General features: G+C 41.6%; 2 protein-coding genes across 2 annotated transcripts in view; both read left to right on the forward strand.

The window, feature by feature from the left end:
• The first annotated feature begins 1221 nt into the window (after positions 1 to 1221).
• LOC113547578 (sarcalumenin) lies at positions 1222 to 17912 on the forward strand. The gene is made up of 7 exons (XM_026947983.3): positions 1222 to 1329; positions 12544 to 13251; positions 14077 to 14172; positions 14524 to 14619; positions 15296 to 15412; positions 15671 to 15904; positions 16298 to 17912. Exons 1-7 carry the CDS (start codon positions 1278 to 1280, stop codon positions 17209 to 17211), a joined length of 2217 nt encoding a protein of 738 aa, XP_026803784.3. The 5' UTR covers positions 1222 to 1277; the 3' UTR covers positions 17212 to 17912.
• Positions 17913 to 21581: 3669 nt separating this feature from the next.
• Positions 21582 to 26166, forward strand: part of adcy9 (adenylate cyclase 9) — a 31721-nt gene continuing 27136 nt past the window's right edge. Inside the window, exon 1 of the mRNA XM_026947982.3 lies at positions 21582 to 25547. Within this exon, the coding sequence (XP_026803783.3) occupies positions 23726 to 25547 (1822 nt within the window). The 5' untranslated portion in view covers positions 21582 to 23725. The remainder of the gene's footprint in view (positions 25548 to 26166) is intronic.

A 26166-nucleotide genomic window follows, 5' to 3' on the forward strand; every position in this document is an offset into this window, starting at 1 on the left:
GCGGTTACAGTTCGAAACGCCGTCTAAAGAGAAGGCGCGTGAAACCAGTCGACCAATCAGAGCTGTCCTGCGGTGACGTCAGGTGGCCAATTATGGTTATATTTACGTACATAAAAGCAAGATCATGATCTAATACACAAGTGTGTGTGTGTGTGTGTGTGTGTGTGTGTGTTTGGCTCCATTATCATGGCTGGTTGAGTTCATGAAAAACCATCAATCTACTTTTATTTTAAACACTTCATTTTCTATAACAGTAGACTAGAAATAAACATTTTCTTTTTAAAAAAATGTTTTTGTTATTTGCTGTAAATATAGTATATTTGTTGCTATGGCACAGTTTCAGCAAGGAGTCTCCAGTGTCAGCGCTTTGTAACTATCTGAGGTAAAGCTGTAACTTTAAGATTTCAGCCACTGGAAAGACTTCAAGACGGATGAGTTTGCACTTTTCGGTTTCTCTGTAACATGCCAAGCTTTCTTTTTTTTTTCTTTTTTTTGTCTTATTCTTAGTCAAGAGAGAGAATAAAAGAGAGGCAGCTAAGACGGTTTATAGCTATTATAACATAAGTAAGAGGAATTAACATGTTGTGAGGACGTTCCACAACAATATCAATTACAAATGGACAAAAAGTACAACATGTCATTCTTTAATAAATAAGAATTGTTAGTGTTGACAAATTGCTGTGGTATAAGAGGAATAAAACACTTTGGGATGTACTTTTATTGGAAAATAATCAACCTCGGGGTGGTAAATGGCAGCACACCTCCAAGAGTTTTACTACTTACTTAATGAAACCAGGTTTCAGTCCAGAATTCTGGAGAGATTTGAGTTTAAAAAAAAAAAAAAGAAATAAATAATACAACTGTAGTACAGCCATGAAAGGAAACTTCTCATATGTCTAAAAAAGAAAAAAATAGAAGCACTCAAAATCTTCATTTACTTGCTTCAGATATGAAGTAATGTATTAAATTAACTATATTGTAAAATCTATACATTGTTCATGCAGAATTTTATTATCATCTCCATCACAGCTCTCCAATATAATTTATCTCAGGACCAGGAACAACCTGGATCCAGAAAACTGGCCTGTCGTTGGGATTTGTTTCCTGCGTCAGATTTCCTCTCTGATATCTCTGTCGCTCTTTCACCTTTCTGCCAGCTCTTTGATTGGCCCAAGCAGCTGCTGTCAATCACAGCAGCTGTCATATTTATGCCCCATGCCCTTCTGAGGGAGTATATATAGCTTGCAGGAGAGGCTTGTCACCCCCGGCAGTCGAAAATGAAGCTCGCGCTGTCCTGCCTGCTCACCCTGCTGGCCCTCACCACCGCCGGTAAGAACATGTTCTCTCTATTCAGTCAGAGTAGCAGATATCGTACATGGGAAACTCAGAAACTCAGAATAACTTCTATAGAGTGTGTATTAAAAATGCTAGAAGTGGACCCACTTTCGGTCACGTCCTAAATGTAAAGAATAGAAAGGAAACTGTGGCCGTGTGACTTCGACTTCTTGGTCGAACGCTCGTGTTCTAATACGTTAATACGTTTCTATAGTAACAGCTCATTCACAGGGACTTGCGTATATAAATTGCTTTGTAACCGTCAGTAGGTTTTCCACCATGGGAAAGTCTTCAGGACAGAGGGGTTTGCGCTTTAGGCTTGTGAGGGAACGACTGTAGTTATTGTTGTTGTTGCGTTAGTAGTAACAGTGGACGTTCCACAGCATTAAACGTGACAATAAGCTATAAAACAGTTGGTGTCGTTATTTAACAAATTAATCGTTGACAAACTGTTGTAATATAAGAGTATTTAAACACGTCAGGAAGTGCTGTTATTGCAAAATAATGAATTTCAGGGTGGTAACTTTGCTTCAAACTATCACATTAGAAGCCATGCTCTACAGATATGATGGAAAACAGAGACAGGAAATTATGTGCATTGCTAACATCACCCAGTTAGCTAGCCTTTTTATTATTATTAATATTCTATTGTTAAAAATGTACATAAATGATACAACCAACTTCTACAGCCTAATCAGTAGCTACAAAAAAAAAAAAAAAAAAAAGAGTCGTATTTAGAAAAATAAAGACTTACCAACCATAAACCACTGAATCTGTCACTGACAGGGCAAAAGTCACCAACTAATCAGAAATTTGGGAATAAAAATCGTTTTTGAAGTGCTCATGTGTAAGTATGACTTCGTTCATGTGTAACCTGCCCTCTAACTCATATTTACGCTAATTCTTATGAAGGATCGTGAGTGTATTATAAGCTCTTTGACCAAATATTTTCCAGAGAAACTGTATATGTAATGCCGAATCTTGTTTTCTTAAGGATCAACAGCAGCTCGTTTGGGAGTGTTGCGTTGAGTGCAGGTGAATGTCAGACGGCTCATGTTCAGCCGAACTCTCCCTCGTACCTGCCAATTTACACACAAGTAGATTTGCGTTAGTGCCATGCTTCAGTATTTTATATACTAAATACACTGGTTTAATTTCCTCTATACTTTTCCATTCATTGTATTTTTTTCAGCCAACTGGCAGACTCACTTGGAGATATCTTGTGTAAGATTTTCAGTCAGCCATTTCCAGTTATTTTAGCCAGCTAGCTTGTATTCATCTCAGCAGCAAACAACACCGGACTTCATTTCATGAATTGTGAAAAGAAATGCCATTAAAACTGTAAATAATTGTTAGCTTACAGATGCTAATGATGGCTAGTTGTTTGATTTGTCCATAAAACTAACTACAGCCAAAGATTTTCATATGGTTTCTATTCTATGATACAACAGTTAGACTGATTAGCTTGCTAGGCAGCAAAGATGCTAGTTGCTTAAGTTAAAACTGTGCGCACACAGAAAATGTGAAAACACACACACACACACACACACACACACACACACACCAGACTATGCATAATTTTTTTTTTTATGTTATGTTCGTGAAGTTAAACCCAAACATCAGAATTGAGTCTCATTGTGTTCTTGGATGTTTATATGAAATTTTTTGACAATTATTAATATTTAAAAAGCAAAAACCAGTCCCTGGCCAACTTTATAAAAAGTCTAGTGTGCCAGTAAGTTTTTAATTATGGGAAGCTCATGGCTACCAGTTTAGCACTGTTGCAATCTGCGTGTTTAAATCATCACATGCTCGCCTCATCAAAATAACACCACTGGAACCTAAACTCTTTCAAAATAGCAAAAAAAGTCTGTATTTATTAATATTAAAAAAGTTAATAAGGGACTATATTATAACTTGAATCATTTCTAACATTCGAGACTGGCTTCATATGTAAACATGAATATATGATCATTTTGATCTTTTTTTTTTTTTTTATATATATATAAAATATCATTTTTAGCAAATTGACTGACAGTTTGAGATATTTTAATGTCTAGTCAGCCACTTCCTGTTATTTTAACTGGCTTGTCTTCATCTCAGCAGCTACTGCCATTTTGATTGTTTTTTTTTTTTTTTTTTTTACTAAAGTATTGATTTGTGGGGGGGGGGGGGGGGGGGGGGGGGGGGAACACACTAAAATATAGCTGCCAGTAGCGATATGTGGGGTCCAAGCACCTTTCTCAAATAGCACCGCCAGTGGCCAGTTCTTGGTAACAACAAATAGACCATATCCGAACATGCTTTTCAAGTTTCACAACAGTATCTTAATACTAATCCATGCTTGAATGCTGATTGGCTAACGGCGGCCATTTTTTTTTATTTTTTTTTTTTTATATAACATAACCTAGTCATCATTAGAAATGCACTTACTGATTATCACAACACTGCAGCACACTAAATTTCAGCTGGATTGGACTTGCGCTTCGTGAGAAACAGGTATTTTAACTTAACCCACCCCTTTTGGACCCAAAAAAAACAAAAAAAAAAACAAGGGTATATAACACGGTGTTAACCGAAACTGTTTGAAAATAGGAGAATAAGTCCATATTTATCAATTTGGGACTGTACTATATTTTGAATCATTTCTAATATAGGATTCTACCTTAGGATCCAAATGTAAACATTTTAGGCCACGCCCCCCTAACCGAGTCTTATGCCGACACCAAACTATGCACTGAAGAAGAAAGTGATTCAACTTAAAGATAGAGCTGTGACTTTTGTCCGTTTATAATAGATGACTGTTACGCAATGAATAATGAACAATTTGTTGCAGGCTGCTGCAACACCATTTAGCTTGCATGATGCTAAATTGGAGGCTATACACTTCCCTTAGAGTAGACTATTAGCAACTTTAGCTATGTAGCTCCAGTGCACTCCAGACACCAAACATGCAATGGCTGATTGATTACATTTGGCCGAAGGGGGGAAATCCCAATAATCAACAATATTAGGGTTAGCTTTAGGGTCACTAGGATCACTCCAAAATGTTAGCATTCTCATTAGAAATATTAAAGAAAACAGTGCATGGTTGACCTGTTTATGACCTCTGACCCCTCAGGATGTGAATGTTTTAGCTAGGATATAAAGGTTTAAGTCTCTTCTTGCGTTTGTGCAGTTTGGTCGCATGTAGCGAAACAGCATTTTGGGAGAAAAGATGACGTAGCTTGGCCATCCCTTAAACATTCTCACACACGTGACAGACGTTTCCACTCTGAAACCAACCTCCCCCTGACACACACACACCGTCCGCCGTCTGTGCAGCTGCCATCACTTCAGCACTGTTTATTTCCGTCCCGACGACCTTGTAGGGACATTCTTTACAGGAACAGTGGAGCTAGAGCTGCTACAGTAGGGGCCTGTTTTAGCACTCGGGGTTTTCCCAATACACACACCTTGCTGGTTCCGAATTTTCCAACATTTGCTCCAAAATTCAAATGGCACCACCCAGGCGTTCTCAACCTTTTTGACCAATGACATCATTTTAAGGGCTTAAATTTGCTGTCGCTGGCTTCCACTAGACACCAAAGAAGGTGACCACTTCCTCCATTTTAATCCCACACTTTCCATCCAAATGTAAGAAAAGACATGCAGTAATTTTGTTCAGCACACAAACATTTAGCAATGACTCGACTGTCTGAATGCATAAATTTAGCAAGTAGTTCCACTAAAATTTAAACCTACAAGGCTAATGTAGCTAAAGAATAATATGGTTTCAGCTGCCAGTTAGCATCATGCAGACCTAAATCATAACACACCTCTTTACTGAAGTGGTTTCTGACACTTTTATCCATAAAAATGGACAAAAATGGTGTCAAAGAGCTAAAAGCAAACACGTCTTTCAAAGCAAGTGTGACGCTTTATCTATCAGATTCCATTACATTAGCTACATTAGCCTCATAGCTACTGTACAAATAGAAAGAGACAAACTTCATAGACAACACATGTCTTGGTTGGGGGAAGAGAGGCATTGTGGGGTCTGTCTCGACTACTACATCACTGCCTATTTACGGTTACATTTGTTTTGCCTGGTTCAAGACACATATGTCAACTTAACACATAAACATAGACATATTCTGTCTCTCTTTCTCTCTATACATACACTAAACACACACACACACACACACACACACACACGGAGCTCACCTCTTGCACACATACCGCTACTACACTAGCTACTCATCCACTCTCTAAAGTAAAGCTACACCAATATAGAAATTAGCATGTTATTATGTTATTATATAGATTTATTTTTCCTCGTTGACTGTTAGCATGTAGCTCTGACTAAAACCTAAAAAAAAAAAAAAAAATCATAATTCTCACTACAACTGCCAGCTTAGGTCTCAGTTAACTCGAAATACGGCTAGTTAAAGGTTAGAAAAAAGAAACAGGATGCTATCAGTGAAAGGTTTTGCACAATTTTATCATTTTATAAATCGATTAATGAAAATGAGCTGAGATGATGTAAATATAAAAAATAATACAATATCACAATATCAAATAGCTACATATCAAGTTAATGAGTCGGCAGCCATTTTGGTCATATTTTCGGTGTTTAGTCTCGAAAAGATGAGGTGTTTCTGTGGGAAACAATCATTTTTTGTTTGTTTGTTTGTTTTCTTCTGAAAACCACCTTAATGTTGCTTAATGTTTTCCTGAAGAGTTCTAGCTCAAAGAACTGAATTAGCATTTTATGCTAACATCATACACAGACTGCTGCAACGTGACAGAACCCTCTCTAAAGTCAACCTAAACCTTTGGGTAACGTGGGAGTGTCCTCCATAAATCTTTCTCGGAGGACTCCCTCATTCCCTAACCACGTTAACTGTAATTTAATTTTCCATCACGTCTGTCTCTAGTGATTCTGTGAAGGTTAACGTGCGCTACTTCCCATTTCCTACAGGGAACAGAATCCCACAAGAATCCCTCAACGCCTCGGCAGCGAATAATTAATAAAAAGCCGGGGTTAATATTTGAACAAAATTTCACTCCCAGCTCCCTTTAGGCTAACACTTGCTAGCTAATGGTTTTAATGGCTACTGGTTTTAATCACACAACATAATAGGTAGCCTAAGTTTAGCTAGCATCTAATCAAGAATATAAGCTAATAATTTTATTCAAACAGCATATTAGCTAGCCTGTGGGGGATAGTGTTGTGAAGAGAAAACACTTTGGGTGAATTAGCTATCTAGCTAGTTAGCTTGGTCTTGTAATTTAAATAGAAGTGTTTGCTAAGTTATATTCAAATTATGATTGGAAAATGTGCTTTTCAAGCTTTGACATTTTCTTTATTCTATCTCTGATAAGGAAATTCAGAATGTTGCGTAGCACTTAGCGAGGTGCACATAATTACTGATAACTAGCCCTCTCTAGAAACTAGCTAGCTAACTGTAATCAGACTTCATGTTAGCTGGTTATGTACAGTATAAGTTTATCTAGTATAGTATTTTCTACAATATTTCATAAGAATTTCCCTCGACATGAAATATATGTGATGTAGCATTACAACAGTTCTTTTTTTTTTTTTTTTTTTCCCCAGTTGATATTTTATATATATATATATATATATATATATATATATATATATATATATATATATATATATATATATATATATGTGTGTGTATAAAATTGTAAAGAGATTTCCAGAATTACTAGAACTGCTTAACAAGGGTGGGCAAAAATGACTGGATGAAACATATACTTAGCAACTCGAAGCTCCAGTGCAAAACTAAAGAAACAAACTTTAAACACTAAACATCGTCTCAGCTAATTGGCTACTAGAGTGAAATGTAACTAATATATATATATACAATTATATCTAACCATATATATTTTTTTTTTCGGTACAACTCTATGGTGCTAGCTAAGCAAATAGGGTCATTCTCATGTACTGTAAGTCTGTTCCTGCGACGCTTTAAGAAGTCCCACTATGTCAGAAAGAGAGCGCGTGTGTGTGTGTATCTGAGGGTGTGTGGAAAAATAATTTCCATCTACTCCAGCTTGACTTCATTCAGTAGAGACGCTTAAGTCAAGCTGAGAGCTTTTTTTACGAGTAAGATCAGGGATCTAAAAGCACGCTGTGAATGGCCGAGCTGAGCCCAAGCTAGCAGAAAGACTACGTGATGCCCTCTGCTGGGGAAAAAAAACACACCTCTTGTGTAGCCTTAGCAACATTAGCATAGATTTGCTATTTCAGTCTTGGGTGCTGTTGAAACAGGCACCTCAATTCTGATCAGACTTTAAGAAGTTATCAGCCAAGATATGTTTGGTGTCTGAAGCTTGCTTCTTCAGTTGTGCACTGGAGCTACGAGGCTAATGTTGCTAACAAGTACAGGAAGCTTGATTGCTAATTGTTTAACATGTAGTGCAAACTAAGTTTAAAGCTACTTGAAAAAATTATTTACTTGAAAATTTGAATAATATTCTGTATTGTATTTGTTATAAACTTACTATAAAACCCTAGAAGTAACATTAATTTAAAAAAAAAAAATCATAATAACAGTCAGATACATAACACTATTCCTACATCACATGTGCTACATTTACCTAGCTAAGCTAGGTAGCTACCTAGTTTCTAGGAGGCTAGTTATTGGTCATTATGTGCACTTTGCTAAATGCTAAGCAACTTTTTGACATTCAGTAACAACTGAAAAAAATATTTTCTAATAATAATTTGAATAAATCAGCTTTTAATTATGCATTGATTCAATTGACTTTTTGTGAGGTGGAGGGTATGAAGCTAATAGTGTGGGAAGGAAAGCAGTTAGCTGTTAGCATTCTCCTCCATTTTGTTGGTTAAAGTGCTCACTTGCAGTATATTCTTCTGTGGTAAATTATATATAGTCTGTGCTAGATCCCAATTCCTTATATTCTTTCTTCAAACAACATTGCTAAGCAATGTAATTATATATATATATATATTTTAAATAAACTGTTTTGCTAACTAGGAGCTTTCTGTTCTCGTTGTATTGTGAGTTTAAAGAATCCCGCTTCCCGTCTTCATCTGGGACGGCCACCAAAATACGCTAAGGAAAAATGTTTCTGGTTCTTCAGGCTGTCTCTGTAATGTTACAGTGTTGAGCTACACACTGGAATTTTGTTTTTATATTATAGATTTATAGATGATTTATAGAAGTAGATGCTTCAGAGTAACACATAAACTGATAGTCTAGTGTCAGTGTTAGTGCTCCAAATGCTAAAGCCGTTGTGGATCAGATAGGATGCTCTATGCTAATTGTTCTCCATGTTTTTTGTATTAATGTAACTATGTAAATCTGTAAGACTCGAATTAGCATGTTGCATGTGTATGTGTAATGACGGGGGCTAAACCTTGCTCTAGTTACCGCCCCACACAAACACACACAAACAGCACCCACTGTTCTCTTGCTGCTATTTCCGGAGCTGATTCACACCAAGGGCAATTTGGTGCCCATGACGGATCTCGTCGTTAGAGCTGAATCACCGAGGCAGGCCGGCACCTCGCGTACGCATTCAACATCAAAGCTGCTCTGCCAATAAAGGGAGCGCTGCTTTTGTTTCGCGGAGGACCGCGGCTATGATTGGAAGCAAAATTAAAGTGATTAAAAGTCCGCCTCCAGTCAACGCCTTTGATCTTGCAGCATTTCAGAAGAAGAAATGAAATATATTGGGTCAAGCTAAATTTATTGGACAGAAATGAGATATTTCAGAGCAGAGACAATCTGGTTAACATTTCATGAACCCACCAGGAGAGAAAATGGCAACATACTAAATATTCTAACATTAACAACCTTGGAATTTCAAGTCTGTTTCTTAAGGATGCTTCGAATAAGTTTCCTCAATGAGTTCTCATTCTCATTTCTGAAAAGGAAACCATACATGTAAGAAATAAAGCACTTCAGGGTATGCTGTTAGAGGAAAATAATCAACGACTTGGTGACTAAGTGGAATTACCACTAAAACCCTGAAGTTGATTATTTTCCCATAACCGCATGTCCTGAAGTATGTTATTCCCCTTATACCACAGCTATATCATTTGTCAATGATTACAATGTTTTTATTTATTAAAGGACATTTTAATAACATACGTTTTATGTTTAGAGCTATGTTTACTATTGCGGCACATCCGCGAAACATATTACTTCCTGTAATTAAAACTAACTTCCCATCATTATAACAACTATAAACAATCATTCCCTCATTAGTGTCTAAAAAAAAAATTTTTTTAAATCATTACAGTTGGTCACGTTACTGACGAGAAATCGCAAAGCGTAAACTCCTCTGTCCTGAAAACTTAGTTACAGCTTTACATCTGACTGTTACAAACTGCTGACACTGGAGACTCCTTCCATAAATGTTAATAAACATTGCCTGACAGAAAACTTTGCCATATAAATGATTACACACATCCTTAAAATCTTTGGAGTGTGGAGTGTCTGTCATACGAGTCCCCGAAAACTAAAAAAGTAAGCAATCAAAATCGAGAATTCAACTAGACTGTGTTTCACTGAACTAAAGTGGTGCTGCTGTTAATCTCTTGACTTCCCTTGAATCCCAGCATGCTTTGGTATTAAACAGCACTGCGTAGGCAGTGGAATCTCCAGAATTCTTTCTACGTACTGACTAGTCTGCTCGCATCAGCCTCCGATTTGACTGTAAGTTACTCTCGCGGAGTTGAGAATCAGACTGTCACTATGCAGCGGCGTCCTTTTATAACACTGGGGTGAAACTCTAGCCGGTCACACAAGAGAGATCAAGGTCTGTGATCCAGGCATAGCTGTAACGCACATGCACTGCCTCATTCCCTGCTGTCTATCACAGAGGCTTGGGGTCAGTGCACGGTTCCCTGCAGAGCTGCTGTATGTCATGGCATTTAGGAACTGCACCATATCGTGTTTGTCTGTGTACTGTAAAGCACTAACTAAAGACTAGCACTAAATTAAAATGTTTAACAATTTAGCTGCTGGACTTACCTTCATTGAGCTTTAAAATATCTGACCTTTGAGTAATGACCAAGATCTGGTGCTTTAATTACCCGAGTTAATTTGACGCTTTTGGCAGATCATATTTTGTAATCCTGATACTGTAATCCCAAAAGACACATTGTTCCAGACCCATGGAATCATTTGGTACCACTCTTTTCCATACCATGAGGAAAATCACATTCTGGCCTGCACACAAGCCATCTATTTTGATCTGAGTCAGATACAAAGACGTCATTGACACAAATGCCAGTAGTCAGGTGATGGTTCCTGCTCGAGGGATTTGACATTGGTGCCTTTACGCTCGGCATAGGCATATCTCTTTCCGCTAGCGTGAACACACAGACAGACACTCACAAATCAGAGAACTATTCTTAATATCATCTGCACTGATTGTTTCACTTTGTAAAAGTGAAATATATTTCATACAATTAGATCTGTGGTGACCTGTGACCTAACTCACATTGTTCTTATGGAAAACCCAACCGGATCTTCTCTGTTTGTTCATCTTCCGTAACTGTTTCTATCCAGGTCATGCACACACACATTTACATCACAGGGGAATCCATGTAGCGACATGTTTATCGGAGGTGGGAGGAAACTGGAGAACCTGGAGGAAACCCATGCGAAACAGCTGTAGCTTTTTCCAATGTGCTAGTTGAGTCTCCCTTGCTGTACTACCAACAGCTCCCAATCAAGTAGGCCAAAACCAAGACACGTGAAGCTAACATCTGCTCAGGCAATGCATCAGGACACCTACATACGCTTTATGAAGAGTGCTAACCAACCAACTTTGTATACGTGAGCTAACAGTCAATCCGATTAACAAGGAAGAACAAAAAAACAATCCCGCCCAGAGAACAGGGCCATTGTACTCTCTGCTCTCCTGGGATTCCTTCCAGTGCATCACCAGTATTAGAATTCCCATTCTCCCAAAAACAGTACAAATTGCATCAGTCAGAAGCCTGACACACCACACACGTCAAACTATCACTTTCGCTACTGTTTTTTTTCCCCCAGAAATTACAATATTCGCTTTTCCTCTACGGGGTGTCCAAAAAGTCAGGAACCAATGGGAATCTGTTGAGTAACATCCACAAAAACATGATACAGTGGCTGAGGAAATGCATAGAGCATATGTTGTAAATAATAAATACAAAAATAAGTTATGTTGTACATGTAGTTTTACTCTCATTGACTTTTCGGACTAATTGTAGAATCAATGAATGAGGTACAGAATCAGTAATATGCATTTTCTTTCTAGATTCATTACTTGATATCAAGGTTTACTTGAGTCTTGACTCTATATCTAGTGAGTGGCATACAGATTCAGTAGTCTCTAGTCTCTAGAATCAATTACTGAGGTACAGAATCAGTACTTTCATGGGTTTTTGTTTGTTTGTTTTTAAGATTCAGTACTTGATATCGATGCTCACTCATCACCTGACTGGATTTTTTTTTTTTTTTTTTGCTAATTGAAGAAGCCATTATTTGCCACATAACACATTACAGTACATTGAAATTATTTTTTTCACATATGATACGTTGCCCCTGGAGCAGAGAGGATTAAGAGCCTTACTTTATTTTTGAAGATTCAGTACTTGATATTGAAGTTCACTTATCTCTATATATAGTGAATGGGGTAGATAGATTCCTGTGTCCTGTGTCTAGAGCAAATGACGGGGGTACAGAATCAGTACTGTCCTGTATTTTTTTTTTTCTTCTAGATTCAATGGCATTCACTTGTTTCCTGGGTCTGAACTTAGTTAGAGAATCAATTACTTGAAGCACAAAATCACTGTTTTTTTTTTTTTTTTCTAGATTCAGTGGTTAATGTTGGCATTCACTCATTTCTTGAATCTAGATTTAGTGAGTGGGATACAGACTCTGTGGTCTCATATCTCTAGATTCAATTGCTGGAGATAAAGAATCAATAAACCTGTTTTTTTTCTAGATTTTCTAGATTGATATCAAGGTTCACCAGTCTCTTGATGCTATATTTAGTGAGTAGGATACAGATTCAGTAGTCTCTTGTCTTTTCCAAACATAGCTACACAGTAGTCTTGTAGCTTTTCAAGTTTCATTGCTTTGAAAGTTCAGTAGTTTTTTCATAGATTTTGCACAAATGTAATGTTTTCCTGTGTCTAGACTTAGTTACAGATCCATTAATCTCCTCCTTTTCTAGACTCGGTGAGTGAGGTGCACGAAGATGAGGCGCTGATGCGTCTGAAGCTCCAGCCGGAGGGAGACCTGTTCCCCTGCTGCGACGGCACAGAGGAGATTAGCCAGAGTTCCTCTAATGATACACCTGCACCTGAGCGAACCGTTTGCCAGCCCTGCAGCACCGGTTCTCAGTTGGTCCCCCCCACCAGAGGGGATGTAACCAGTGAGGAGGAGGAGGACGAAGACGAAGAGGTGGTTTCGAGTGAAGTAGGTGAAAGTCTGAGTGAAGAGGAGACAGAGCAGGTGGATGAAATCCAAGAGGAAGTGTTGGAAGATGAGAAACAGGAGGAGCAGGTAGAGAACGAGGAACAGGAGGGAGCAGATGAAGAGGATGTGGCTGAAGAAGAAGATCCCACAGTGACTCCTACTGGAGAGGAGGAGGAGGATGCAGAGGAACCTCAGGAACATGAGGATGATGTGGTTGAGGAAGAAGCCATGGAGAGTGACACCATCTCTGGAAAGTTAATGGCAGAAGCTGCACCTGTAGATGAATCCGAAGCGCCAGCAGATACTAAAGTTTCAGTAGAAGACACAATTCTGGCTGCTGAGGAACCAGATGTTGCACAAGAACAAGGCGAGGAAGCCTTGGCTGATCCTGTTGCTGACGCGGAGCAACCAGTTGTGAAGGAGTCCGTGTCAGAGGAGCCAGCGCGCAAAAGCTCAGTCAAAGGTACACCAGTATGATTATCGGGAAGTTTCAGGTATTAAAGATGTCAATGCATTAGTGTTTAGCTATGGAAAATTTACATAATTTATGAGCAGGGCGTATAACCTAATGCAAGTGGCCTGTTTCATATTTAGCAATACGTTTACGTCAGCTAGCTTTTTCCCCAACTGCGCCGATGTTTGAAGAGATTTCTTTCTTGTCTTCATGGGTGAAACTGCAACTAGCTAGGGCAGGAGACAAGTATCGGTAAAGCGTTTGCAGGCTGTGTCTCACGGCAGTTATATAAAGAAACGACTCCACAACAGTACTGTCCTAACTTTGCTGTATTGTCTTACCGTAGAGTACGAAAGTGTTAACGACGCTATAAAAGGGAGAAGCCTTGTCCTCTCTGTTCTCCGCGCTCTCGAACCTGACACCACAGAGCTCAGGCATAACCCCACTACATAAATAGCTCTACCAACCCAGTAGACCCCATGGCAATCTATAACAACGTGTTCTCAGGCCAGCTGCTGCTGGGGAACGGCTTAACATTCCTGCAGTCATGGTTTTAAAATGTGGACATGAGGAAATTAAATGAAATTGGACCTTTGGTTCCGATTCAAAGGGCTGGCAGGTTTAAGCGAGGAATAAACCACAACGGGGGATGCTGTTATAGGAAATCTATCAGTGTTGTGATCGAGAATTGACAGTTCAACAGCACTGTGGTATTAATAATAGTAATACCTTGGAGATTTTATGTGCTCAGTAATAGTTGCTTAAGTGTTTAAGTCAGTATAACAACAGAGCCACTGATGACACTGAGGTGAATTTCCTTTTTTCTGGCACTAGGGAAGACGCCTCCAGAGGGTCCTAAGATGAGGGACCGGTCTCATATTGACAACATGCTACATATGGCTATGACTGACCCTGCTCAGCGCTTTTCGGGTTGGACACACACACACAGACACACACACAGCAAAACACACTCATGCGATTGTAGTTTGTCCTGTCGTATCCATCACTGAAATGATAACTGAGCAGAGTTTTAATTATCTTAATGTCTTAATAAAGGAAGTGAGTAATAAACGAGAACGTGCTCTGAGCTAATCTTCTTCTCACTGCTCTGCTTTTGTCCTTTTGCGTTCCTTATGATTCTGATATGATTGCCAAAGCTCACTGTGCCATTCACCAAATTCAAATACACAATCAAATGATTGATTATCTCGTCAGGCTTTTCATCTCTGTTTTATTTCTCAGTCTTGCTGGTTTTGTCTCTCCCTCTCTCGTTTTCGCTAGCCATCGTGAAGAAGCTGCAGCACATTTATCACACAGCCATCAAGCCTTTGGAGGAGGCGTACAAGTACAAGGAGCTCAGACAGCACGAGGTCTCAGGTGAACATCTCCTGGCCCCCTTTTCTGCAGCTATAGCAAAAGTTACCACCACAAGAGTTCTACATAGTGAACACGCAAAGTAATCAGCCATGGGGTTACTACCCCAAAGTTGATTATTTTCCTATAACGGCTAACGATTGCCAGAGATTACAATTTTTTATTTATTAAAGAACATTTTTTTATTCGTTTATAGTTACACAACATGGCCAAGAACTGTTTTCACAGGAAAGAAGCCATTTGATTGACATTGCAACTGTCCAACCACAGACTGCTGCTTTTGCATGACATGTAGGTGTGGATGAAATTGCTTATGGCCAGCTAAATGACTTTTTTTTTTTTTTTTGTACAGAATTACAGTGGATTGCAAACTATTTAGCTGAATTAAATAGTCAGCTGTCATGTATAGATCGAGCAGTTGGCCAGACTCGGTCTATTTTTTTGAATTATTAAGTATTTTATTCTTTTTTGGTTTGACACAAAGTTTTCACAGTTTTCAAAAGGAAATCGTTTGACAGATCTCAGCAAGGTCAAAAAAGGTTTTCAGTATTGTTGATCCTTCTGATGTTCTTCCAACATGCATATCTAAAATGGAGGTTAGAGATGTCGCCCTCTTCTGGCTATTATGAGTAGCGAATGGTCATTGTCTCTGCTTTAATTGTTACTCTCTGGGGTTTAGATGCTGAGATCGCCTCCAAACCCATGGTGCTGTTTCTGGGCCCCTGGAGCGTCGGCAAGTCCACCATGATCAACTACCTGCTGGATCTGCACAACAAACCACAAGAACTCTACACAGGTAACACTGGGAATAATTAATGTTGTTTTATTTCTCTACCATCCACCAGCTTTTAGAGTTGCAGATAAGAAAAGCTGAATGGAAACACCAGAAGTTCTCAAAATCATAAAATAGTTCAAATATTGGTGGAGAAATGGTCACATAGGCACTCTAAAGAAGGTATACCATAGGTGGTGTTTATTTATTACCCTGTTATTTTTTCTTTTTCTTTTTCCTGTCTTTTCATCTCCTTCCATTAATGTGACTGTCCCCCCTCAGGCGCCGAGCCCACTACCTCAGAATACATGGTAATAATGCACGGCGAGAAAGTGCGCACCATTGAGGGTATCGTCATGGCGACCGACACCGGCCGCTCTTTCTCGACCCTGGAGAAGTTCGGCCAGGGTTTCCTGGAGAAGCTGGTGGGCGTCGAGATGCCACACAAGCTGCTGGAGCGGGTCACGCTCGTGGATACCCCGGGGATCATCGAGAACCGCAAGCAGCAGGAGAGAGGTAGCGCAGACCGCTCTGTACTGAAGACTTTCCTGCGGAGGAAAGCTTACTGACCATTACTGAGCACTGACACTGGAGACTCCTTCCATAAATATTAAATAAATGTTTCTTTACAGAAAAGTTATCAACATATTAACCATATTAACAATTATACATTTTCCTTTGCTAAATGCTGTTTATTATTAGCCATAGTGCCCCCCCTCAGAATTCCTCTTTCAAAGACGATTTCAGAGAGAAATGGACCCCCTTTAGGAACTCTTTTTTTTTTTTTTTTTTTTTTTCTTTTCTAAAAGTGTACATAAATTTATAGTATTAACCCTTCACTTCCATTTTATTTTGGGTGTATTTATAGGGAACATAAAGAAAATGAAGTATTATTATTTTGTCCTGTAGGTTATCCCTATAACGAGGTGTGTCAGTGGTTCATCGATCGAGCAGACCTGATCTTCCTAGTTTTCGACCCCACTAAGTTGGATGTGGGCCTGGAGCTGGAGATGCTTTTCAGGCAATTGAAGGGGCGCGAGTCACAAATCCGCATCATCCTGAACAAAGCTGACAGCCTGGTGCCGCAGGAGCTGATGCGCGTGTATGGTGCTCTCTTCTGGAGTCTGGCACCACTGATCAACGTGACGGAGCCACCACGCGTCTACGTCGGCTCATTCAGGCCTCAGGACTACACACTCGATGCTGCCCAAAAACTCTTCATTCATGAGGAGATCTCCCTCCTGGAGGACCTAAAGCAGGCCATTGAGAACCAGCTGGAGAACAAGATCGCCTTTCTGCGACGCCACGCCATCCGTGTTCGCGTTCATGCTCTCCTGGTTGACCGTTATCTCCAAACATATCACGAGAAGCTTGGCTGGTTTGGCGACCCACACGAGGTGATGACGGAAGTCGTGGCTGATCCTGACCGGTTCTATATCTATAAATCGGTGCTGGCCAAAACCAACGTGAGCAAGTTTGATCTGCCAGAGCCAGAGGTGTACCAGGACTTTTTCAACGTGAACGCACTGGGAGAATTCAAGCTGCTGCAGAAGCACTGCGGCTGGAGGAGCGGCTGCTTGTTGGAGAAGATCGAGAGTGCCATCACACAGGAGCTGCCCGCTCTGCTGGCCGGCCTCGGCAAAACAGAGGAGGCGCCAAAGGTAGAGAAGCCCAAGGTAGAGGAGAAACCAAAGATAGAGGAGAAGCCCAAGGTAGAGGAGAAGCCCAAGGTAGAGGAGAAACCCAAGGTAGAGGAGAAACCCAAGGTAGAGAAGAAGCCCAAGGTAGAGGAGAAGCCCAAGAACCCCTGGAGAAGGCAGTGAAGGAGGCAGTATGGGAGAGGACAGGGGGTTGAGGGGGTTAATATTTTTGGGTTGCACAACAGCTTTCATCCATACTGGACTCAGGGCATCGAGCCAATAAAAGTGTGAACACATGAATAAAGCATTAAATAAAGGCATTAATTAAGAAATAGAAATTGAATGAATGGATGAATGGATGGATGAATGAATGATCAGTGGGTGTATGGATGGATGAGTGGATGGACAGATGGATGAGTGGATGAATGAATGATCAGTGGATGTATGTATGACTGAATGGATGTTGGATAAAAAATGAACAGGGACTGAGGTAGAAAATTTTGTGTCAAAGGCCACAAACAGTCAAATCAAAATTGAAAACAATTAAAAGACTTTATTTTCAGATTTTACTCGACAGAAATGTATGGTATATTCATATACACATATATACAAGAAGTTATGAACACTGCTCTTGGGTTTTTTTTTTTTTCCTTTTCAGTTTTATATCTAATTTCTCACTTTTCATTGACACAATGCATCAAGATTTTCTGATCTTACTCATTTTTGTTGTTGTTTTTTTTTTCAGTTAGTCTATCCAGAGCACAACTCAGTTTTCTAACTTCACAACACATTTGCCTCCTTAATATTTCTGAGTGATTCATTTTGATGAATGTGTGTAGCGCTGCATGTGAAATATAACTTCTAATTAAAGCTTTCCTGTTCTACACCATGTGTCGTCATTCTGCAGTAGACAGTTATTGTGTAGATGAATGGATGGCATATTTACCTGACATTTTGTTGGAATCAACTAAGGGGTAAGTGACAAAGCTGACCTGTTCTCTACATTGAGCTGATCTCTTTGTAATGATTCGCATTCAAATGATGCTATGGCATGGAGTATACACTAGGGGGAGCCAAGTAGCACCAAAAGTTGGCGTAATTAGGAAATAGTAAAAGACTAATTTTTGTAGCCTGTACACTCTCTATCTTTGGGAGGACCTTCCAGTGATAATTATTAATCTTACCTTTAATTTTGGTTACCCAAAAAAAAAAGAAAAACAGCTATTCATGAAAAAGCAGTTTTCATTGCTGGGGCCAGCAAAATGTCTCCTCAAGATTGTCAGATATTCCTATCCATTTGGTCACAGACACACACTTTCAGCCAACTTTACTAGGAACGCCTTACTAATACTGGGTAAGATTCCTTGATTTGCTCTCAGAACAGCCACCAATTCTTCCTGGCATAGATTCTACAAGACTTGGGAACATTCCCTTGAGGTCCATGTTGACGTGATTGTATCACATAATTGCTGCAGATTTGTCAGCTGCGTGTTCTGCATGTTCTCAGCTTCTACCACATCCCAAAGGTGCTCTATTAGAGTCAGATCTCTTGATGGGGAGGCCATTGAAGGACCCCGAACTCATTGTCGTGAGTTTGAGACGCCTTGTGCTTTGTGACATGGCGCATTATTATGCTGGATGGATAAATTTGTTGCTATAAAGGGGTGCATGTGGTCAGCAACAATACTAAGAAAGGCTGTGGCTTTCACACAATGCTTGAATAGTATTCGGGGGACCAACGTGTGCCGAGAATACATTCCCCACACCATTACACCACCACCACCACCAGCCTGAATGGTTGACCCAAGGCGGGTTCGGTCCATGGATTTATCCTGTTGATGCAAATTTCTGACTCGACCATCTGCATGTTGCAGGAGCAATTGAAGTTCATTAGACCAGGCGACATTTCTCCAGTCTTAAACTGTCCAGTTTTGGTGAGTCTTGGCTCACTGTAGCTTTGGATTCCTGTTACTGACTGATAGGAGTGTAACCCGAAGTGGTCTTCTTTTGTAGCCCATCCTCCTCAAGGTTTGACTTGTGCATTCTGAGATGCTTTTCTGCTCACCACAGTTGTAAAGAGTGGTTACTTGAGTTACCATAGCCTTCCTGGCAGCTCGAACCAGGCCATTCTCCTCTGACCTTTCTCATCAACAAGACATTTCTGCCCCCAGAACTGCTGCTCAGTGGCTGTTTTTTTTTTTTTTGCTTGTTTTTCACACCTTTCTGTGTAACCTCTAGAGACTGTTGTTTGTGAAAATCCCAGGAGATCAGCAATTTTTTAAATATTCAACCCAGCCAGTCTGGCCACAGGTTAAAGTCGCATTCTGATACTTGATGTGAACATTAAATGATGTGAAGCTCTTCACCTGTATTTGCACGATCGTATGCACTGCGAATAATTGCAAGAAGTTGGAGAAGAGTATTAAAAAAACCCAGCTGGCATTCGTGGGAATCATTTTGACCTCGGAAACATTTGGCTTTATTTATACAGGAAATGTGTTAACCTGGAATCATTTTACTATTTTGTGAAAAGTACTTATTCACTCAGTCAAATTAGGAGGTGAAATGGCGTGGCAGTCCATACTGGACTCAGGGCATCGAGCCAATAAAAGTGTGAACACATGAATAAAGCATTAAATAAAGGCATTAATTAAGAAATAGAAATTGAACGAATGGATGGATGAATGAATGGATGGATGAATGAATGATCAGTGGGTGTATGGATGGATGAGTGGATGGACAGATGGATGAGCGGATGAATGAATGATCAGTGGATGTATGTATGACTGAATGGATGTTGGATAAAAAATGAACAGGGACTGAGGTAGAAAATTTTGTGTCAAAGGCCACAAACAGTCAAATCAAGTCAAATCATTCAGATTTTACTCGACAGAAATGTATGGTATATTCATATACACATATATACAAGAAGTTATGAACACTGCTCATGTTTTTTTTTTTTCTTTTCAGTTTTATATCCAATTTCTCACTTTCCATTCACACAATGCATCAAGATTTTCTGATCTTACTCATTTTTGTTGTCGTTTTTTTTTTTCAGTTAGTCTATCCAGAGCACAACTCAATTTTCTAACTTCACAACACATTTGCCTCCTTAATATTTTTGAGTGATTCATTTTGATGAATGTGTGTAGCGCTGCATGTGAAATATAACTTCTAATTAAAGCTTTCCTGTTCTAGTTGGAGAAGAGTATGAAAAAAACAGCTGGCATTCGTGGGAATCATTTTGGCCTCAGAAAAATTTGGATTTATTTATACAGGAAATGTGTTAACATGGAATCATTTTACTATTTTGTGAAAGTACGTATTCACTCAGTCAAATTAGGAGGTACACGACGATTTCGGCATGGAAATGGCGTGGCAGTGCAAAACAAAATAAAACAAACAAACAAAAGAAGATCAAATGTCCTGCCTAGTAAACTACATTTAATGTAAATGGAGAATATTTGTTAATTCAATTTGTTCTCAAACTCTAGACCCCAACTGCCAGGACAAACCCGGGGATAAAAAGTTATCAGATTAAACTAATTCTTAATCTATTGGTTTATAGCTAAAGTTCCGCAAATACTGCCATGACGATGCTGAAATAGCCTAGAACTGTATTCCTATGTCATGGAAAACACACACATGAACACACACAGTGACAGTGTGCTAGATCAGGGGTTCTCAGAAAACATTCACTGGCCCTGTCAGTACAGATTTTATTTTTCGGTGGTGTATCAGGGGTCTTGTTTCCCCTCCAGGGTCTGCATGGGTTTCCTCTGGGTTCTCCGGTTTCCTCCCATCTCTCAAAAACATGGTCGTAGACTTTGCCTTGGCTAATCTCAACTCTAGATGTGAATGTGTATTGTGTATGTGTGACACGCTGCGATGGACTGGTGTGTCCTCATCTCACACCTAGTGTTCCCGGGATACGCTCCGGATCCACCACATCCCCGACTACAAGGATACCGAAGATGAAAAATAACTGCGGCCTGGAAGAACTATTTCTGGATCCTTTAATCAAGCTTCTGAAAGTTTCGAAGATTTCTGAACATTATTTTGGAGCACCATGTCCCTTAAGAACCTTTTAACGCATGGTTTTGTAATCACTTTTATGGTGAGGGGGAAAATTAGCATTTCTCTGCTTGCCGCCATTTGAAGTCTGACGTGACGTAACGTGACGTGACGCAACGTGATGAGACGTGAGCGCCCCCTGGAGGAAGGTTTTTGCATGATTTCCCTGCTTGCTTTAACATTTAGCTGAGCCAGGAAGTGATTCTTTTGGTGCATTATTTTTAATTTATTACATTAAAAAAATAATAATAATAGTAATAATAATAATAATGATAATATATTACGACTACAGCCTGGTGTGAGTTGTGGGTGTGACCGGGGATCTGATCATTCAGTCCAATCTGGCAACCCTGCTCGCGCGCTCTCTCTCTCTCTCTCTCTCTCTCTCTCTCTCTCTCACACACACACACACACACACACACACACACACACGCGCGCGCAGAGTCATCCTCCCCCCTCCCCCCCCCTCCCCCCTGAAACGTTAGTAGTGTTGCCAACTTATGCACCACATCCAGCATAGAAAAGGCGGATTATTTTCTTTTTCCCTCGCGTTCAGACTATAATGGCGGCCTCCAAGAACGCCGTCGTGCTCGTTTTTCCCGGAGCAGAGGGCCCCCAAGCCGAGAAAACACCGCAAACGCCGACGCCGTGTAAACTCCCTCAGCAGGGAGGAAGAAACCCCTGAGCGAGCGGAAGAGGAGCCCCTGCGAGGTTGCCAGATTGGCAGCAGATCCCCGAGTTATGCGAGCTAATTTTAACGTCAAAGGGAAATTACTACACCGGACAGGCGGACCTCATTTAGACAAGATAGCATTCTTGTGACTTATTTTAGCTGAATTAAATGGAATGAATAAGCTGAATGAGGTGTGGAGGGTTGCTTGTGATCTGGCAACCCTGCTGAAGACGCAGTAGCAGCTCTGTGTTGTCTGGCATTCATGAGCATGCCAACGAAAAAAAAAAAAAAAACCGGACTTGCCCAGCAGCAGCAGCAGCAGAAGGAGCATATGAGGGTTTGCAAACAGAGCCTAGCCTTATATGCATAACTATATCACGTCTTGATGGCATTCTGCAAAGGACTGAACACGGTTATGAAGAAGGATATTGGTTTGATATTTGTTGTTGTTGTTGCTTTTTGGTGCTGCGTTGAAGTGAAAGTACGGGCCTGAGGAAAACTTTCCATCCTAGTGTGGAAACATTATTGAACATGGCTTTGACGTTTCGCTCCGTCCTGTTTTTTTTTCTTCACTCAAAAAAAGTGAAATGCGCTTAAATTCGAGTAAGTCTCATTAAAAGAGAAGAGCAGAGGTCGGAAAGACAAAGCTGTTGGATAGTTAGGAGTATAAAAATAAGTTTGTCAGTGTGTTTGGGTCGGTGTCATGTAGGCTAACGCGCTTCAGTTTACCTCAGTGTTATTTTGGTATTTTTGTCGCGTGCCAGATGTGCGCGAGACCCGCGATTAGCCTCCATGCTAAAACCGACTGTCGTTTTTTTTTCGCCTCTTTAAAACCGTCGTCTGTTTTTTTTTTTTTTTTTTTTTTTTTACACGTCAATTTTATTTTAGGATTTTTTTTTTTTAACTCGTAACCCATTTTGAAGGCAGTCTGAGGATTCTTGTTTAAAGCTGAACCGTTTATTTATTTATTTTTCTTTTTTTTTTTTTCTTTTTTTTTTTTTTTGGAGAAAGCGGGAATATTAACGGCTGATATCCGGAGAGGGAGTTCAGGAAAGGACGCGGCTCCTCGGTGGGAAACAGGCCCCTCTGCCTTCCACCCCAACAGAAATGGCTAAAACAGGCTCAGGCTTGGAGACGAGGGAAACAAGCGAGCAGAAATGCCTCCATGTTCAGCTTGTGCTTGGCTTTTTACACGGCTGTCCTGTTTAAAACCCCGCTGTCACCACGGAGACATGATATGGGATTAAGGTTGGTCAAAATTCCTTTAAAAAAAGACTGAAGAAGACGAAGAAAAATTATTACATTTATAGATATTTTCCAAGGCTAGTTTTTTTTTGTTCCCCTCAGAAATGACACAAATTATGTATAATGTATTATTTACATCCAAACTGGTGTAAACGCTAAATATGAAAAAGCACACTTATTTTACGGCGTTTCACACAGAAAGTGGAACGTGAAATTCCGACATACATCGAAAGGATTTCATAAAAATTAAAAAAAGAACAAATTAAGAAGGTTTTTATATATTTTTTTGCGTTATTTTTGAGCGTATGGATTAAACACAGGGACGATGTGTTTTGATGAGAAGGCCGGAGCGGATTCACGGCGCGCGAGCCTGGCGGAGGAAAAGTGCACGCGAAGTGCCTCAGCGCCACCGAGCCTGATGGGATCCGAGTGCTGACGTCATCCACGCCTGGATAATGGACTGCTCAAGAGTCTGAGACGGTCCATCACACACACACACACACACACACACACACGAGAGAGAGAGAGAGCACGGAAAGACGTCTGTTCTGGGGCTGTATTTGCTCGGATCATTTTGAATCTGTTTTTCTTTCCATCGTCACTAAATCCCCTTCCTCCCCCCCCCCTCAACCTCCCCCCCCCTCAACCTCCCTCTCTTTCATTTCCTTGATTATGTGACAGCCTTGTCAGCGAGCACTTGTTGTCATGGCATCCCCACAACAGCAACATCAGCAGCAGCGGTCAGTGAAAAACACAGAGGTTAGTTGTGACAGCGGAGGAGGAGGTGTGAACGTCCGCATTAGCGACACTCACTTGCAGAAGCGGGTTTCCGTGGAACAAGAGCCTTCGAGCTGGGGCGAAAGCGTTAGCGAGCAGGGCCCGACGGGAAGCGCCAAGCCCTCCAAATACAGCATCTCGTCCAGCTGCAGCTCGGGCGAATCCGGGATCCGCAGAACGGTGATGAGCAGCCTGCGCGGCCAGCGGACGGTTCCGCAGCTCTTCGAGAGGTCAGCGGCGCAGTGCTGGGACCCCAAGTTTGACTCCGCCACGCTGGAGGAGGCGTGCAGGGAGCGGTGCTTCCCGCAGACGCAGAGGCGCTTCCGCTACGTGCTTTTTTACCTGGCCATAGCCGCGCTGCTGTGGGGCGTGTACTTTGGAGTCAAGAGTCCCAGTTGCAAGCCTGCCAGCTTCTTGCTTCCGACAGCGACCTTCCTCGTCCTGTGTCTCCTCCTCCTTCTGTTCACCTTCTCGCGCCCCTACGTGTGGCTCTATAACCAGGCCTCGCTGCTTCTTATTATCATCACGATTTGTATCACTCTGGCGCCGCAGATGCAGGCTTCTGGATTCGCTCGCTTCGAGTGGCAGAGAGGCGACAATCGGACACTATGGGAGCCTTCGGCTCCGTGTATCTCTCCTGTGGGGACGTTTTCTCTGTGCATGGAAGTGCTGCTGTTGCTCTACAGCATGCTCCACCTGCGGCTCTACGCCTCGGTGCTACTGGGGCTCCTGTACTCTGTGCTTTTCGAGACGCTCGGATGGCTACACCTGGCCCAGGTGGACGGTCAAGACATGGGAATGTGGTCCGACGGCGAAGCTCAGAGGTCAAGCCGAGAGACGTCGCTGCTGTGGCTGGCGCCCGGAAAAGTACTTCTCCACCTGTGCGCTCATGCTATCGGCATACATCTGTTCATCATGTCGGAGGTGCGTTCACGGAGCACCTTCCTGAAAGTGGGACAAGCTATCATGCACGGGAAGGAGCTGGAGGTGGAGAAGGCGCTGAAGGAGCGCATGATCCACTCGGTCATGCCGAGCCGGGTGGCCGACGAGCTGATGAAGCAGGGCGACGAGGAGAGCGAGAGCTCCGGCAAACGCTACAGTGCCGGGACTTGCTCGGCCTCGGCGTCTGGCGCCGGTGCCTCGTCCTCCAGCCCCAAGAACAACAAGCGCAAGAAGACGTCGATCCCACGCGGCCAGATCATCTTTCGGCCCTTCAACATGAAGCGCATGGAGCCTGTTAGCATCCTCTTCGCTGACATCGTAGGCTTCACGAAGATGAGCGCAAACAAGTCGGCGCCCGCCCTGGTGGGTTTGCTGAACGACCTGTTTGGCCGTTTCGACCGGCTGTGCGAGCTGACTCGCTGCGAGAAGATCAGCACGCTGGGCGACTGCTATTACTGCGTGGCAGGATGCCCCGAGCCGCGCGAGGACCACGCCTACTGCTGTGTGGAGATGGGACTCGGTATGATCCAGGCCATTGAACAGTTTTGCCAGGAGACGTCTGAGACGGTGGACATGCGCGTAGGCGTGCACACCGGCACCGTGCTCTGTGGCATCCTGGGAATGAAACGGTTCAAATTTGACGTCTGGTCCAACGACGTTAACCTGGCTAACCTCATGGAGCAGTTGGGCGTGGCTGGGAAGGTTCACCTGTCCGAGGCCACGGCGAGCTTTCTCGATGACCGCTACGAGAGAGAGGACGGCAGAGTGATGGAGCGCGCCGGGCAGAGCGTCACCGAGCAGCTGAAAGGTAACGCGTGTTTGTGCACTTCCCGCGAAAGCTGTGCGTCGTAGAGTTTGTTAAAGCTTATTGAAGTGAAGTGAGTGTTTGTGTTGAATTAAATTTCAGGTTGCTTTGCTTATCAGCTGTTTAACCAGATATAGTAAACACATATTTGGCGAAATCATTTTTGATGATTTGTTTAACGTCAGATTTGTTTAACAAACAGGTCCTCAGTTGGCACAACCGCATTACACTGAGACCACCTATGGCGAAAAAAAGGTTGAACACCACCTCTCGTATTTGTTAGGGCTTGCTCTTCTTTCTGTCTGGTCATCGAAAAACCTGGACAGCGCTGGCAGCTCGCCTTGCGTCTGTGCTCTCCGTGTTTGCATAGTGTGTTACGATTAGGCTGAGTATATTTGTATGTGATAGCAGCAGATAAGAAGGGAAACTAGACTCGCTATCACCTGGGAGTTTACATTGCTGAAGATCGGTCCAGTCCGGGGTTGGTTTTAAGGCCACGCTGAGCTAAATTTCACTTCCGGCTAAACCGGTGCGATCCAGGACGACGATGAATAGGGTTAATGATGTGTGTAAACAGCTCTATTGTTAGTCGTGGTAGCATCGTGCAGTGTGTCAGCTTGCA

This window comes from Pangasianodon hypophthalmus, chromosome 25, assembly GCF_027358585.1.
Source record: "Pangasianodon hypophthalmus isolate fPanHyp1 chromosome 25, fPanHyp1.pri, whole genome shotgun sequence".
Taxonomy (NCBI): Eukaryota; Metazoa; Chordata; class Actinopteri; order Siluriformes; family Pangasiidae; genus Pangasianodon; species Pangasianodon hypophthalmus.